This window comes from Parasteatoda tepidariorum, chromosome 3 (genome assembly GCF_043381705.1).
Source record: "Parasteatoda tepidariorum isolate YZ-2023 chromosome 3, CAS_Ptep_4.0, whole genome shotgun sequence".
Taxonomy (NCBI): Eukaryota; Metazoa; Arthropoda; class Arachnida; order Araneae; family Theridiidae; genus Parasteatoda; species Parasteatoda tepidariorum.
In genome coordinates this window covers 48,332,322-48,347,646 of record NC_092206.1, presented here as the reverse complement: position 1 = coordinate 48,347,646, position 15,325 = coordinate 48,332,322, and the positions used below count along the sequence as shown (strand labels likewise).

Here is a 15,325-nt window from a genome sequence, read left to right as displayed (position 1 = left end):
ATATAATATTCATCTATAGAAATATTTATGCCCAATACTTCTATATGCTACTGTGCCTTAAAAAAATTTTTAATTAACTTTTTAAAAGCGGGTTAGCTGATTTAAATCAACGTGGTGTGAATACAGTTTTACAATTTTGAGTTTAATTGCTAATGTGCATCTATTATTTCAAATGAACATGGATCTGCAATTTTTAAATGTTTACGTAGAAATGATTTTCCACAAAATTATCTCACGTTAAACAGCGTAGGAATTTCGTTCGAAAACAACCTATTTCTTCCAGGACAGTGGAAGAAACTAGAAAAAACGGAAGAAACTGGACAAAATAGAAGAAACTGCACAAACTGGAAGAAACTGGACAAAATGAAAGAAACTAAAAATGACCAATACAATTGTTTTACAATGAATTGTTTTACTATATGAATCACTCAAACAAAATGAATTAAATATAGTAACAGAAAGTTTAAAGTTTATAATGTTTACTTTATAAAAAGATAAACGTTTATTTATTTAGAAGTTTTATGAAGGATTTTAAAATATATATACATATTATTATTTAAGAGTCGGCTTAAGTAGTCTTAGTTAACATTATATGATTATAAAAATTAGCTATTTGCAATTGGGAATTCAATGCATGATTTCAGTAGTATCTAAGTTAAGTTTGTGATTTGTTAATTTAGTGATATTAATAAAATTCTAAAAATATTTTAGCAGTTTTTTTTATGTAATTATAAAAATAATGTAAAAATTATGTAATTATAAGTTATCTTAATTTTTCAAGAAATTCATTAAAAAAAATCCAGAATTTTTTTCTGCGCTTTAGTTTTCACTTATTTAAAAACAATGCATTAAATGACTGGAAAATCAATACTATTATTCAAACTATTTTGCAATTATAAATTGTTTACAGTGGGGGTGCACAACCTTTTTGAGTGAAGGGCCACTTGCACAACAGGTAGATTAACGAAGCGCCGCACGCATATTTAGTCACGTTAGCGGCAAATATGATGATTTTTATATAATTATTAGTGTTCCAAGTACCTTATATTCTTATCAGTAAACTTAACAACATATTACCTAAAAATTAAATGCTTTTAATTATTTGAATTTATTTAAAACTAAAAAAAAACTGATACTTTTTTCAAAAAACTTTTTCAATTTTCACAATAATTAATTTATATATATAGATATATATAAAATATATATAAAATATATATAAAATATATATAAAATATATATAGATATATATAAAATATATACAGATATACATAAATATTAGGGGGATATAAATTCTAACCAAAAAGAAGCATACAGAATGAAAGTGCAAAAAAATATAGGCATTTTAGAGTAATATAAATTTGAATTAATTATTTTAATTTAAGAAAATTTATATTGTTTAAACAAAAAACAAACTAAAAGAATTTTTTTTGTTGCGTTCAGAAGTTCCCGCGGGCCACACATCAACAGTCGATGGGCCGCATTCGGCCCGCGGGCAGCAGGTTGTGCTCCCCTAGTTTACAGTTATTTATTGACTGTTTATTTATTTCTTGGAAAAAGAGTTTCAGTCACTTGGGTTGAAAGAAACCTATTTCTTCTGGTTTTCTCATGGTTTCTTCCACTATAGAAGAAATTTGCCATCCCTGATGTAAAATAAAGTGAGCAAATAAAGATTAAGTCAATGCCTCATTAAAATGCTTAAACTAAAATAGTCGCCCAATGTTCCGTAGTTTTTAGAATTAGTTAAATAATGTAATTATCGAAAAAGTTCAAGTATCTCAAAATTTATTTTTATCTACATGTTACATTACAATCAAAAGTATTACATGTTCGCTACAATCAAAAGTATAAATGGGAATGAGATGTTTCGAAATTTTATTTTTTCAGTTAAATTTTAAAATTATTTTCTGTCACCAGTAAATAAAATTGCATTGTATATATGCAGTATGTTTATAATCCTTTCAGTGATTTTCAGATTACATTTTTCATATTAAATTTTAAAAAAACTGTTACGGAAAAAATATTAAATTCATTCTTATTTATTTAATGCTGCTACACGCCAATAAGAATATTGTTAAAGCTCCATCATGTTAAAATAAATGTTAAAAAAGTAATTTATATTTGATTTTTCAAACAACATACCTTCACCATTTTATATGTTTATATTTATTCAGGCAATTTTCATTTTTCCTTTCTTTTCATCATTTTATGAATTTTAAATATTTTTGAATTGAAAAAATATATTGCCTTGAATGTTCAAGCTCATTTTTATTAAAATTAGTGTTGACTCAATAAATAAAAAACCAATGATAAATTTAGAACAGTTAATTGATATTAAAATTATGTACTAAGGCATTTCCACAAAAATATTAGATGCGAAATTCACAAAAAGTTCATTGATTTGAAGCGAAAATGAAACTGTTGTAAAAAAATGCAACATAGTTATAACAAATGTTATTATAACAAAATCTGTTGCAACAATCGTAAATCAATTAAATAAATATAAAAAATAAATATTTTAATTTATAAAAATATGTTTCAACTACTGTAGTACAGGTTTGTGAATCCTATTCTGAACCTTAAATCATGGTAACATTTTGCGATTGACAGTTTCAAAGGATATTTTTAAAATCAATGTTTCGTGTAAAAAAATGAAAGTTGATGTCTTTCATCTAAATTAAAATTAATAATAATACTTTATTTTGGCACTTGAACACGTAATAGTTTTTCATAATACTAAATCAGTATAACCCTCACAGAACTAATTCTACCTTATTAGTATCATTAAAATATTGTTAGCCATAAATGTCATGTAAATGACATTGATAATATGCATAATAATTATGATTATTAATGTCTCAATTATATGCCTAGTAATTAAGATGGTAGTATTTAAAAATGCAGCAAGATTTACTTAAATAGTTTAAAGTAAACCAATAAGCCAAAAGGGAAAAAAAAGTGTCGAGCGGGAGCGAGCAGGGGGCAAAGTCTCCTAGTGTTTTTAAAAAAAATGTTAACAAAATTGCCTTCAGTTAAAGCAGAATTATATACAGCTTTTTTATAACAAATTATAATTGTAGTTTATGACAGGGTGCGTACCCAAATTATTCAACAAAAAATAAGCACCTTTTAAGCACTTTTCAAGCACTCAAAAAATATTTTTAAGCAATTTAAAAAAATATCATAATTAGGCAGGATTGGAAAGTTTTTGACAATTGATGGTTTTATCTTGTTTTAACAGTCATGGCCAAAAAAAATTGGCATTGTTTTTGATAATTGTCAAAAATCATGAAATTTTGAAACATGTAAAACGAATGGCGTTTTCATACGCTACAGACTGACAGTACGCCGAAATAGATTGGGGTTGAATTAATTGTGAAAACATTGAATAGAACTATGTGAACTATGTCTTTTTGCATAATTCGTAGCGAAAATTAACATGGTAAAGGAAAAATCTCATTTTAAAAAAGGGAAAATTAAGCACTTTTTAAAAACACACAATGAAAAAAGGGTTTTGTGTGGTTTTAAGGGTTTTTAAAAAACGAAAATCAAAAATAGGCACCTTTAAGCACTTTTTAAAAACGCTACGCACCCTGTTATAACATACAACATATTTTTTTAACTTTATTAATTTTTTATCACTTTAGAAATGTATCGTTAATAAAAAATTTCCGTTATCAGCAATAAACTCAATCAATAAATTGCTCAACACCCTTTTATGTACAGTAGGCTTAAAAAATAGTCAATTATTAAAATAATAATAATAATAATGAAAATATGATTCACCAGGCAATTAACATCTGTTGGAAGTAGGCGTATGTATGAGTTCTCGGAATAACCAGTATTAAAAAAAAAAAAAAAAAAAAAAAAAAATAAAAAAAAAANTTCTTTTTTTTTTTTTTTTTTTTTTAAGCGTAATCGAGAGATGACTTGCGTGCGTGATGAAGAGATTGTGATACAGCGTTATTCGATACGCTCACCTGACAACAAACCAGGATGTCAATTACATAAGGGAAAAAGGAAATTTATTTTGTTCCGCTAATATTATGAGAGCATTTTACCCCCATGAAAAAATCCAGAAAGGCATCCGTTTCCTTTCTCAATTACCAATCAAAACCGGAAAAGTTATTACCCAAAATTAGGATAGCAAAATAAAAATAAAAAAATAGTTGTCGCTTCGAAAGAAATGGGACACAATTGTAAACATTCTGAAAAAAAGGACTGACCGATACTAAGAAATATAAACATGACACAAAACTTATTCTCTGAAAAAGTTGCAAAAGAGCACGATGACGATTTGGTTTTGATATTTCTATAAATCATACGTTTTCAGTTTGAAATATGTAAAAGAATATGTATTGTACCAAGATAAAACTTAATGACAGTTGTGCGGCATACATCGTAAAACGCTATGAATTTTACTAAACATTCTAAGCATAAAGAAATCATTAATAAATTAATGAGTAACTAGAAATATAAAAAGATCGCATGTAAGTAAACAGTAAACACAACAATGTTGTATTTAGAATATAACAATTAATAATGAAAATCCGCATGCAAATGTAGTTCTGTATTTAAAAAAGAAAAGAAAAAAAAAGTATTTTTGAGCATTTCAGTCACGAAAGCATTTTATCAGAGCACACTATAATATAACATTGATGTAACTATCAACGTTTCAAAATAAAAACTGGGGAAATTTTTGAATTAATAAAATGCGCGACAAAAAATGAACTTAGCCATTTTTAAAAAGAAATAGGAATTTTGCTCAAAACACATTTTGATCATTAGTGACAGTGAGAAAACCATTTTTTACGTTCGGAGAGATGTTTATTCTTATAAAAGTTTCCTCCCATATTTTTACGGTTAAAATCCCTTTTATAAGGGATTTAAATAATTTTTAGTGAAAATTGATTATTAAAACAGTAATACTTTTTTATCAAAACATAGATTTTTTTTTTAAAATTAATAACACTGGCACAAATTACAAATGATTAAAACATGCGTGACTGGAATAGCCTTCCTAGATATTTTTTTAATAAAAATTCTCGTTTAAATTTTTTATTTTATTTAACTGAGTTTAAATTAGAAAGATATGTTTAAATCTTGAAAGAAATTACTCAGAACATTTTTCTATTAACTATACTAGGGACACCCAAATATTTAAAATTAGTCATAAATTTCATAAAATTCTTCGCAGAATAACAACCCTTCTTTTATTTATTTGTCTTGAAAATATCTTTTTAACGGTGTATATAACCAAGTCCATTTTCTCATTTCAAAATTATAAGTTTGGTAAATATTCTGAACAAGAAAGTCTCCCAGCTCGAATTAGATACGATTTAATTCTTTTTTAAATTCTTTTTATTTTACAATTGAAATTTATTATTCTATACGTTCTATAAATTTCAGAGTTCTCCAACCTTTCGTAGCTCCTATATACTGAATAATATTAAAATATAAACTATTTGGGTTGATTTAAATATCACTCAAAACAGTTCATTAAAAAAAAAATTAGGTAACATTTTATTTTAATGTTATCTGACTACATAAGATTCGATTTCATTAATATTATTCCACTTATACCTAATTTGTATAGGGGGGGGGAAGAGTGATTGTGTGGTTTAAAAAAAATTCTCTTTAAAATTTCTGATTAACGGAATAATAAAAAGGTTTTTACCAAATGAACTGATAAAAAAAAATTTATTGTTTCGAATCGTAAATACATTAAAAAATGTAAATATTAGCAGCAATCTTAAATATTTTAACTGAGTATCGGCAGAATTATATTTATTAAAAAAGTAAATAAAAAAATAATTTTTATGAAAAATATAGAAAAAATGCAGAAAAATTAACTTTAATATAAATACATTTTTAATGGTATTTTTACTAAAAGTTTTAAATTTTAAGTAACATAACATGTCTTCATAATTACTGCAACACAAAGATTTCATTCAAAAAATTCTATTATTCAAAGATTGTGTATTATATAATCAATTAAGCATATAGTTTTATTTTCATTAAATTACTTTCGTTTATTTGAGAATAAAAAATAACCTTATTTTGGAAAAATAAATATAGCGTTAAAGAAGGGTCCGATTATAAAGTTCCTTCCAAGTTGAAAAATAGATAAGGAATAGAGAAAGAATCAAAGCTAAAACTTTACTTAAGTCAATTTAATTTTATAAATTTTTGATGATATAGAGATTAATAAGTACAGTATTTAAATACATTTATTTACATAAAATATATTCTTAATTAAAAATAAAAAAACAAGAAAAATCATTATTTAATTTTTTTTTTTAAAATCCTATAAAAAATCGAATTTTTCTTTCCCACCAATAATCGTGATTTAAGAAATGAGAAATTATAAAATTACTCGAATACTTAAAACAGAGTTCCATAACAAAATATACATTCATAAAATACATACAACAGACATACATTATATACACAACTTAAGAAACTAACTTGCAGCAACGAAAAATAAATAAATAAAATAGATGTCCAGAGAATATTTTTCTAGATGCCATATACTTATAAAATTTATGAAAATACCTTTGCCCACAAACATTTTGATAAATAATTTTATTAAATGCATTTCATCATTCATTAAGTTTTTACATGCTTTAATTCAACTAGTTAACTAAAAAATTGTTGAACATAGTGAAAACTTTATAACTTAAAGAGTTTTGCCAAATTGAATTTTTAAACCTAAATATTTATCTAAATTTCATAAATTATTTAATTTAGTCAAAAATAACTTATTTAAAAATTAGATTTTAATATCACCATGTAAATCGGTCTATTACACATAAAATTTTCTTCAGTATTGTCAGTTTTTTTTTTTAAAAAATATGAATATTAAAAAAATAAATAAGTGAACGCAATAAAATTGGAAAATTCCTAAGAACAAATCAAAAAAAATAGTAGAAAAAAAGAATGAATAAGAAAGGCAGGAAAAAATGGAAAAAAAGAAAACTCGAACAAATTTAAAGATTACTTAGCACACTAATTTTAAAGTACATCAAATGCCTTAAAGAAAAACAGACGCTTTGACGTATGCAAACATCCGATTTGGCTGTAAAATAGACTCAGATTTCTCGAGCGATTATATATTCTAGTCATTAATTTATTTTTAAAAAAATACACACACAATAAAAATTAAATTGAGAAATAATTAATAAGTATTTTGATACAGTGAAATAAACAAAACCAAAAGAACAAGCAGTATTTTAAGCCATCAACTTATAATAACTATAAAGTAATACAGTAATCCTGTACTAACAATCCAATACATTGATTCAAATCAGCAGAAGGAAAAATAAAACACTCTGTATAACTTTTGATCTAATGTTGGAATTTTCACAAGGACAACACCAAAAATGCCACTTGCCAACCAATATTTCAATGCCATATACTGCTATTTACAAATAATAATTTAATAAAAAAATTATTTACTTAGATTAAAGTTTTTGCCATCATGGTTTTACGTTTTTCAGTTTGAGCAACTTGAAAGAACAATTAATGTTTAGAAAGTAGTCATAATAAATAAGAACACGTTTTGTACTTGATTCTTCAATTTAATTTACAGTTTAGACCTAAAATTGTAAAGATTTCCATAGAAATAGAATTAAAATTATATTTGGATTTACTTAAAAGAAGTTTCGAAACAATTCGTTTTACTTTTAAACAATTTTCTAAAGATTTATTTATATTTATTTATTATTAATTTAAAATATCGACTTTTTATTTGCTAATCTCTTGCTCGTTCTTCACTGTTAGTAAAGTATGTAATTAAACGTACTAAACACAGACTAATAATATAGATAAATGGCTTGCATACACTTAAAATACCCTTACAGAGGCAAACAACTGTTTCATCATGTAATACTCAAGAGTAGGTAAGCACAAAATATAGTAAGCAAGATAGGCTAGTTATCGCTTTGATATTAAAAAATACTGTGAAAAGATATTTAAGAGACGTTTTTCACACTATTCGTAATGTAACTATACATCAATGTTATAAATTACTTAAATAGCATCAATACTTTTCTTTAGGTTTTAGTTTTTTCTTTTCATTCGGCTTGCTTGAGAAATTGATGTCTGACCTGTGAATATGTGAGTTTTTATTTTTCTGATGATTTTGTTTGAGTTTCTTTTCTTAATTTGTTATTTATATTGCATGTTTTTTTCCTGGACTTCTATGCAAAACCATCGGGGTACTGAGGGAGTTAATTTAAGCATTTGCTTCTCCCTCAATTAGAAATGGTTTTGTTTTTATGGCTACCGGGGCCGGTACCCCCTGAAGACGTTGGCTTCGGTGGTCATATTTTCATTTTTATTTCCTTCATTTTCTTTTTCTTTATTAAATAGCATCAAAGTATTACTAAACTTAACTAAAAATTAGTGATAGGAATTGTTTTATTGCATATTAAGGTAGAACACAGTAGAAGAATTTAAAAGAGGATTTTTAATGAATTTTGCAACGATTGGGATTAATTTAACTTAATAAAAAAATTTCTTATTGTACATATTTTAATCTTTATTTTATCATGTTACAAATATTAAAATTTTAAAAATTAGAGCTTGGATAATACAATGTTTATAACTTATTTTATAAATTGTCCATAATTTTCAGTACTCAAAGTTGACAAAAAAAAAAAAAAAAAAAAAAAAAAAAAAAAAAAAAAAACATTCTAATTTGATTCTGTTTTTTTTTTTTTTTTTATTAATTCTTTTTAAAACTACATGAATGCAGTTTTCGTTGTATTTAGAATTTTTAGAAAAGATTTTTCTATCATAAAATCTAATTTACTTCCTTTAATCTCAGTTCAGAATAAATGCTTCAAGATTATTAATTCTCTAAATATAAATAATTCAAGTATAACTACTACCAATAATATACAAGAATTAACCTATTACCATTTCGCCATAATGCATTTTTTCGTATTTTACTTTATTTACACAACAATAAATTAATATGCAAATTAAAAACTAATGTGTCTGAAAGGAGACCAACTGAAATATATGAGATTCCCCACTTTTCAAAAGAAATTTCACGAAAACAATTTTTTTTTACTTAGCACCTAAATTATACAAGGTCTGGCTATTAATTTCCAGGACTCATGGAATAACTCAGAAGAAAAAAAAGTTAAACACATAGCCATTTAATATTATTCGAAGTAATCCCCATCAGCCGTAATGCACGCATGTGCTCGGCTGTACAAATTTCGGAAAGAAGTTTTAAAGTCCTCTTTTGGAATGCTCTTTATTAGTGACGTTACAGTTTTCGTGAAGGCTTCGACATCCTGAAATCTTGTTCTCTTGAGTGAATTTTTCTACTTAAGAAACAGGAAAAAGTGTGTGCTAGGTCTGGCGAGTATGGTGGCTGCTGCCACTCAACGACACCATGCTGAGCTAAGAATTGCCTCACACGCAAACGCAATGAGTGGACGCGAACTTTTTCAATTGTTTTCCGACTTGCGTACGAACTGCGGCCGAATTGTGTGCGGATCATCTTCCACGCTTTCGCGTTCGAAAGCGTTTAAACCATTCAAAAGTTCTTGAGCGAGATAATGCTTCCTTGCCGTTAATTTGTTTTAACAATTTGTAGGTTTCTGCAGCTGTCTTGCCCAATTTGAAGCAAAATTTAATGTTAATTCTTTGCTCCATTTCACTTCGACAACAGGAATTTAAGAGCTACGTTTTAATGCCCCTTTCCACAAAAACCTCTCACTTCAGAATGGCGCCGATTGCACTGCACATGCGCAAGAAAACACTCTTCAATATGCAATCATTAGCGCCATCTTCCGGATTTTCTTCCTCCTACAGTTACGTCAGTCCTGGAAATTAATAGCCGGACCTTGTATAATAAATTACCATTTCAGTTGCAAAACATCCAAATATATTCTTCTTTTAAGCGTGCTTTATTTCAATTTGTGATGAACATTGACGATTTAGATCTCTATTTTTCACTTTAAAGGAAGCATTTGATTTTTTATACCAGTCTTGTGCCAATCCAAATGAATTTCTTATGTTACCTTAGTTATTTTTTTATATAGTTTCATGTATTTTGTCTTTCTATTATTACAGTGTTCAACAATATATGATGTCTTTGATGAGCAAAATAATTTATGATTGTAATATCCCCTCCCCCCTTTTTTTTTAAAATTTCTATTTTAAATTTATTGTATTACTTTTCTTTGTCGCCTGGACAGGATTTCCCTCTTGACGACGAATATATATTCTTTGTATTTATGTGTTTGTTTTTGTTCCCAATAAAGTTATATTAGTTTGTTGTTGTTGTTGAAAATAGTGTTTTGAAGAAAAAAAATTCAAAAAATGACATAAAATAAGTTACATTTTTATGGATTACTCGAAACTAGTCAACACAATTTTAAAAAAAATCCTCACTTGCAACGAGAGCTATATTTATTGTGAACATTGTGTCAAAATTGGAAGCAAACCAGTTGAAAATTGCACTAGTTAGAGGTACAACAAGTCAGAGAAACATAGTTTGAAGTATATTGCGATTAAAGTTTTGTGATCAATAATCCATATAAATGCATAAAATTTTGAAGGTTCATAAGATGCTTCTTCTTAATCATTTTCAGCTGTCTTAAGTACTAGTCTAGCCCTTTTTCTTGGCGAACTACCCTCACGTCAACACGTTTTAGAGTAGGAGCCAACATTCCGCGGTTATCTTCATTTTGAGCATATTCTTTGGCTTCTGGGCCTACATTCATTTCTAATTGTTACGTAACTATCAATAACCCTTTGCAACTTTTATTTAAAGATTATTACAGCTAAGTAAGTATTAATTTCAATTATTTATACTGAAAGAACCACTAATTATTTTTCTTATAATTTAAACAACTTATTACAATAAAATAGTTAAAATAATAGATGGCGTTTCCTATGGTGTTTGCGCTAAAAGCTCTTTACTGCCTATACTTTCGGGTTACTGTTTGAGGTGTATTTTGAAGTCATTTTGCTCACAGCGTAATCATTGTGTCTTGAGACTCTCTTGGGACTCTCTTTTGCTCACAGCGTGATCATTGTGTCTTGAGACTCTCTTGGGTAATATTTCTTGTATACGTGTATTTGTAACTTGATTTATTATTTGTGTCTTAAAAAAGAATCATCATTTCAAGATCTGTCTTTTCAAGACGTAAGAATCGTCATTTGAAAGAAGAAAAAAAATATTATAAAACACTTCTTACCTTGTCAACAATATACAAACTTTGAAATTTAAACCTAAATGATAATTTGTAAAATGAACTTAATCTCGCTGCTCGAACAATATGCTAACACTAACATATGATGGTGCGAGGCTTGCAACGGGAACATTAATTAACATGTAAAAAGAGGCTAAATCAGGACTATCAAAAAGCGTGTTCTTTCAAAAACTAGCAACCATGTCACCTTTTTTAACAATACATCTATAAATAACTGTAAAAAATTTTCACTTCAAACTCAATAGAATTACTTAATATCATTAATATCTTATGAAATACAGCAGATTTGAGCTCAGAAATTACATAATTTATTGCTTTTACTAAAAAAAAAATATCTATTTGAAAATATCGCCTGGCAGAATAAGCTGTAGTAAGCAGCTGTATACTTTCAAACCGGAAATACAGCAGGTCAAGAGCTCGAGATTGCTGTTGTTTACATTCATATTGAAAACACTATTCATTGTATTTTACTAAAATGTTTTGATGAGAGTGAGCAAATCCAACTATCAACTGAGTGCACAAGTTCACATGATCTGTCATGACACAGATCGTCCTGTGTCACACTCGACATATTATCATACTAGAACTTTTACATTTCTATGAAAACCAATTCAATAAATTGACACAATAATTTTAGAAGAATAAACTATCAAAAATGCAACAAAAATATATTGTTTTTTAATGTTTTACTAAGTTACTACCCTTAACTTCATCATAATCATTAGCACGACGATCTTCATTGGTTTCTTTAGAACATTTCTCCATGCCATTCTCCCAATTGTCAGATCTTGCCAGTTCTATACCCTGATTGTTTTCAAATCTGCGTTGATGTTGTAGTCAACCCAACAATGTTTTAAACGTTCTTAAGCTCTACTACCAATTGGTTCGTGTTTGAATATCTATGTGTTAGGCTAGTTGTATCTAAACAGCAAATAAGCCCAGCAAATCTAATTCGGTGTATCTTTATAAATTTTATTACATTATTAATGTGCGTGTTACCTTATTTGTATTTAATTGAAAAAATGGAATAAACCTCTAATTCAGACGTATATTGGATAAAAACTACAAAATCTATCACGAAATTAACGCTATTATGTGTGATCGATAATTGGCTGCATGACTTAACGTAGCTTGGACATTAAGTTGAATGTAATGCTTAATGCTACAAGGTAGAAAAAAATGGGCACGCTACGTCAAACGAACTGCATTAAAAGCAGATTCGAATCACTGAAAATTGTGTCATGAACATTTAAAAAGTTTAACATTGATAAAATACTACACTGGTAAGTAGCTTTTATATTTAGTCAACATTGTTTCGTCATACGAGTCAAACAAATTGAAGTGAGGTCTACATTTGATGTCTATCTTGAGTCTACAGGTAACCCATGGCGGGCTTTATCTTTATTATTAGTCTGTGGTTCCAAATAAGGATTGCAGCACTATCTTTCCTCTCTGAAGATGTCATTGAGTACACATCACAATCTCGAAAATATAAATATTCAATAACTTTAAAACAATTTTTATACAATGAATGTTAAAAAAAAAAAAAGTAATGCGTACTTTTTCAATGATGATTCCATTGTACTTCAGTAAGAAAGATTAAGTTGATTAGCTGAAATAAAAAATAAACTATGGATTTTGAATAAAAAAAAAATTATTATTTTATAAAAATATGTAAATATTATATACAACACAAAGAGTAAATAGACTCGGCAAAAGACCAAAACAAAATTTAAAATAAATTTTTGAAATACACTTTGCAATGAAATATAGTCAAAGCCAAATTTTATACACAAAATATATTTTGACTCCAATTATTAACGTAAGACTGAAATGTCACATAATTACACTAACAATTTCTTTTTGGCAATGTTTAAAAATAACTTATTAAAATAAAATTTAGAAAAAAAAGTAGTTTCATGGTTTTAAACAATTTTATTAGGCGCATGTCTTAGGCGCAAGGGCGCAAATAAAAAGGCGAGAAATTGCTTTTAAAAAGTTATTTTCAGATCTTTTTAGAAATAAAAACAAGAGCTCGTATGTATTTCTAAGTTTTAAAAATATGATTGTTCTTTTATTTGAAGATGATCATAAACACGCAGGAAAAAACTCGATTTTTCCAGACAGTTTTTGTAACTGATTGCATAAGCTAAATGTCTACTTTGAGCTATTCATCATTTTTAATAATATGAGATGAATATTTGAATAGTCATTTTTTCAATTGAACTTTTTAATTAACCAATACTATGCTTTGACGCACAAATGACGTGAATACATCGTTACGGGCCTAGAGCAGACATATCTATAATATAACTTTCTGTGATAACGGTGAATTAATTATAATTACTAACATACCAAGCATTTATTTACTAAATCAAATTAAATTTGTTAAGAATTTTACTTATTTACAATTTTTATCGACATTTTAGATTCGCAATTATTTAATTGTATTGATATTCTAACCATCAAACATTTACGAAAATTAAATGCTAATAGATCTTAAGCTCTTAAAAAAATTATTACTTATAACATGTCTTGTCTCTCAGTTAAAACATTTAAAACCAATTTGTCAAATTACAAAAATTTAAAATAGACGACTAATTTCACATAATTCATAATTTTTGTTCTACTTAAAAAATATCAAAATTAAATTTCCAATGCACAAGTTTGTTTTTGAAACAAATTTTTACATAGTTGGAACATAGTTCATTTCTTTATAATAAATAAATGTTTATATAGTCTAGCATTAATCAAAATAAACAATGTTACAAAGGCACATTTTAGTTTAAAATTAGTTCTGTCTTGTTTTGATTTTACATGCTATTTTTATCAGGAATAACAGAAGAAATAATCAATTTTATGGCTTGGTGGCTTCATCCCACTTCATGAGGCTAGTGCAGAAAAAAAAACTATTTTAAAAAAGAATTTTTAAAATAGTATGCATTTAAATTAGCAAATGGAAATGAAGAAATAAGTTCAGGTGTTAGCTTTTAAAAAATAGTTGTTATTCAAAATGATGCGAAATAAACTTTTTTCTTACTAATTGATAAAAATTAGCCCCGTTTACTTTACCAAGTATGGAACTGTTAGTTGGTACCCTGTATCAAACAAAATTTATCCGGTTTTTTTAAATTTATGAGCACCCTCCTGTTAAACGTCGTTACCAATAACAGTAGTCACGACTATGAATATCATATCATATGCAATCTGGACCGGATGAAGTTAAGATATTAAGCATCATAGAGATTTTATGAAAAGACCATAAATTTGGCAAAATATGTTATTTGCAAAAGCATTAACTTTAGAGAGAAAGAATAGATGACTATAAATTGAGCAGAGCGGTAAAAGCAAAAGGTTTGTTACATTCGTCATTAAACCAAGAGTTCAATAAACAATCTTAGAAACAAAGGAAAGGAGAAAAAAAACTAAACCGCCACACTGTCCTGGAAAACTTAAATAAAAAAGTAAAAAAAATTAAAATTGGCATTCAACAACCCTCTGAGGTCAAGAACCGACAACAACTTGATGGTTCATCGGTCAAGATTTTTAACGCCAAAACAATCGCCAAGTTGTTTTATGAAAACTCTCAACAATGTAACAAGATCTATGAGATAAAGAAAGAAAATTTCATGCAAGTCAAAAAGGTGGAAACAAAGTTTTAGTTAGAGCCCTCATAAGGGTGGAGCATTCGCTTAGGACCCCTCATTTCACGAACTGCATAGTGCCACACGCCAGTTATACTTTTTTTTAAAAATCAAAAAATTATTATTATAAAAATTTAGATCAGCTTTTTAAATAATTTTTTCTAGAAATGAAAATTCGTAAAAATTGCTTTATATATACATATATATTTTATTCTTATATATATTATTATTAAGTTCAAAATGAAGATAAAACAAAGAAAAATTATAGACATATGAAAAAAGGGGGGAGGGGAAATAATAAGTAAAAAAATAACAAACAGTAAAAAAAAAAAAAAAAAAAAAAAAAAAAAAAAAAAAAAAAAAAAAAAAAAAAAATTTTTTTTTTTTTTTTTTTTTTTTTTTTTTTTTTTTTTTTTTTTTTTTTTTTTTTTTTTTTTTTTTTTTTTT

The 15,325-nt window shown here is 26.8% G+C and overlaps 1 protein-coding gene across 17 annotated transcripts in view; it reads right to left on the bottom strand.

Moving 5' to 3' along the window:
* Positions 1-15,325, bottom strand: part of LOC107452304 (Aryl hydrocarbon receptor nuclear translocator homolog tgo) — a 112,492-nt gene that overhangs the window by 39,285 nt on the left and 57,882 nt on the right. For 2 of the 17 annotated variants that reach the window (XM_071178564.1, XM_071178563.1), the window contains exon 3: positions 12,795-12,846. The exons of the other annotated variants lie outside the window; for them this stretch is intronic. In XM_071178564.1, coding sequence (XP_071034665.1) covers positions 12,795-12,814 — 20 coding nt within the window. In that variant the 5' untranslated portion in view covers positions 12,815-12,846. The remainder of the gene's footprint in view (positions 1-12,794; positions 12,847-15,325) is intronic. 17 annotated transcript variants of the gene reach the window in all.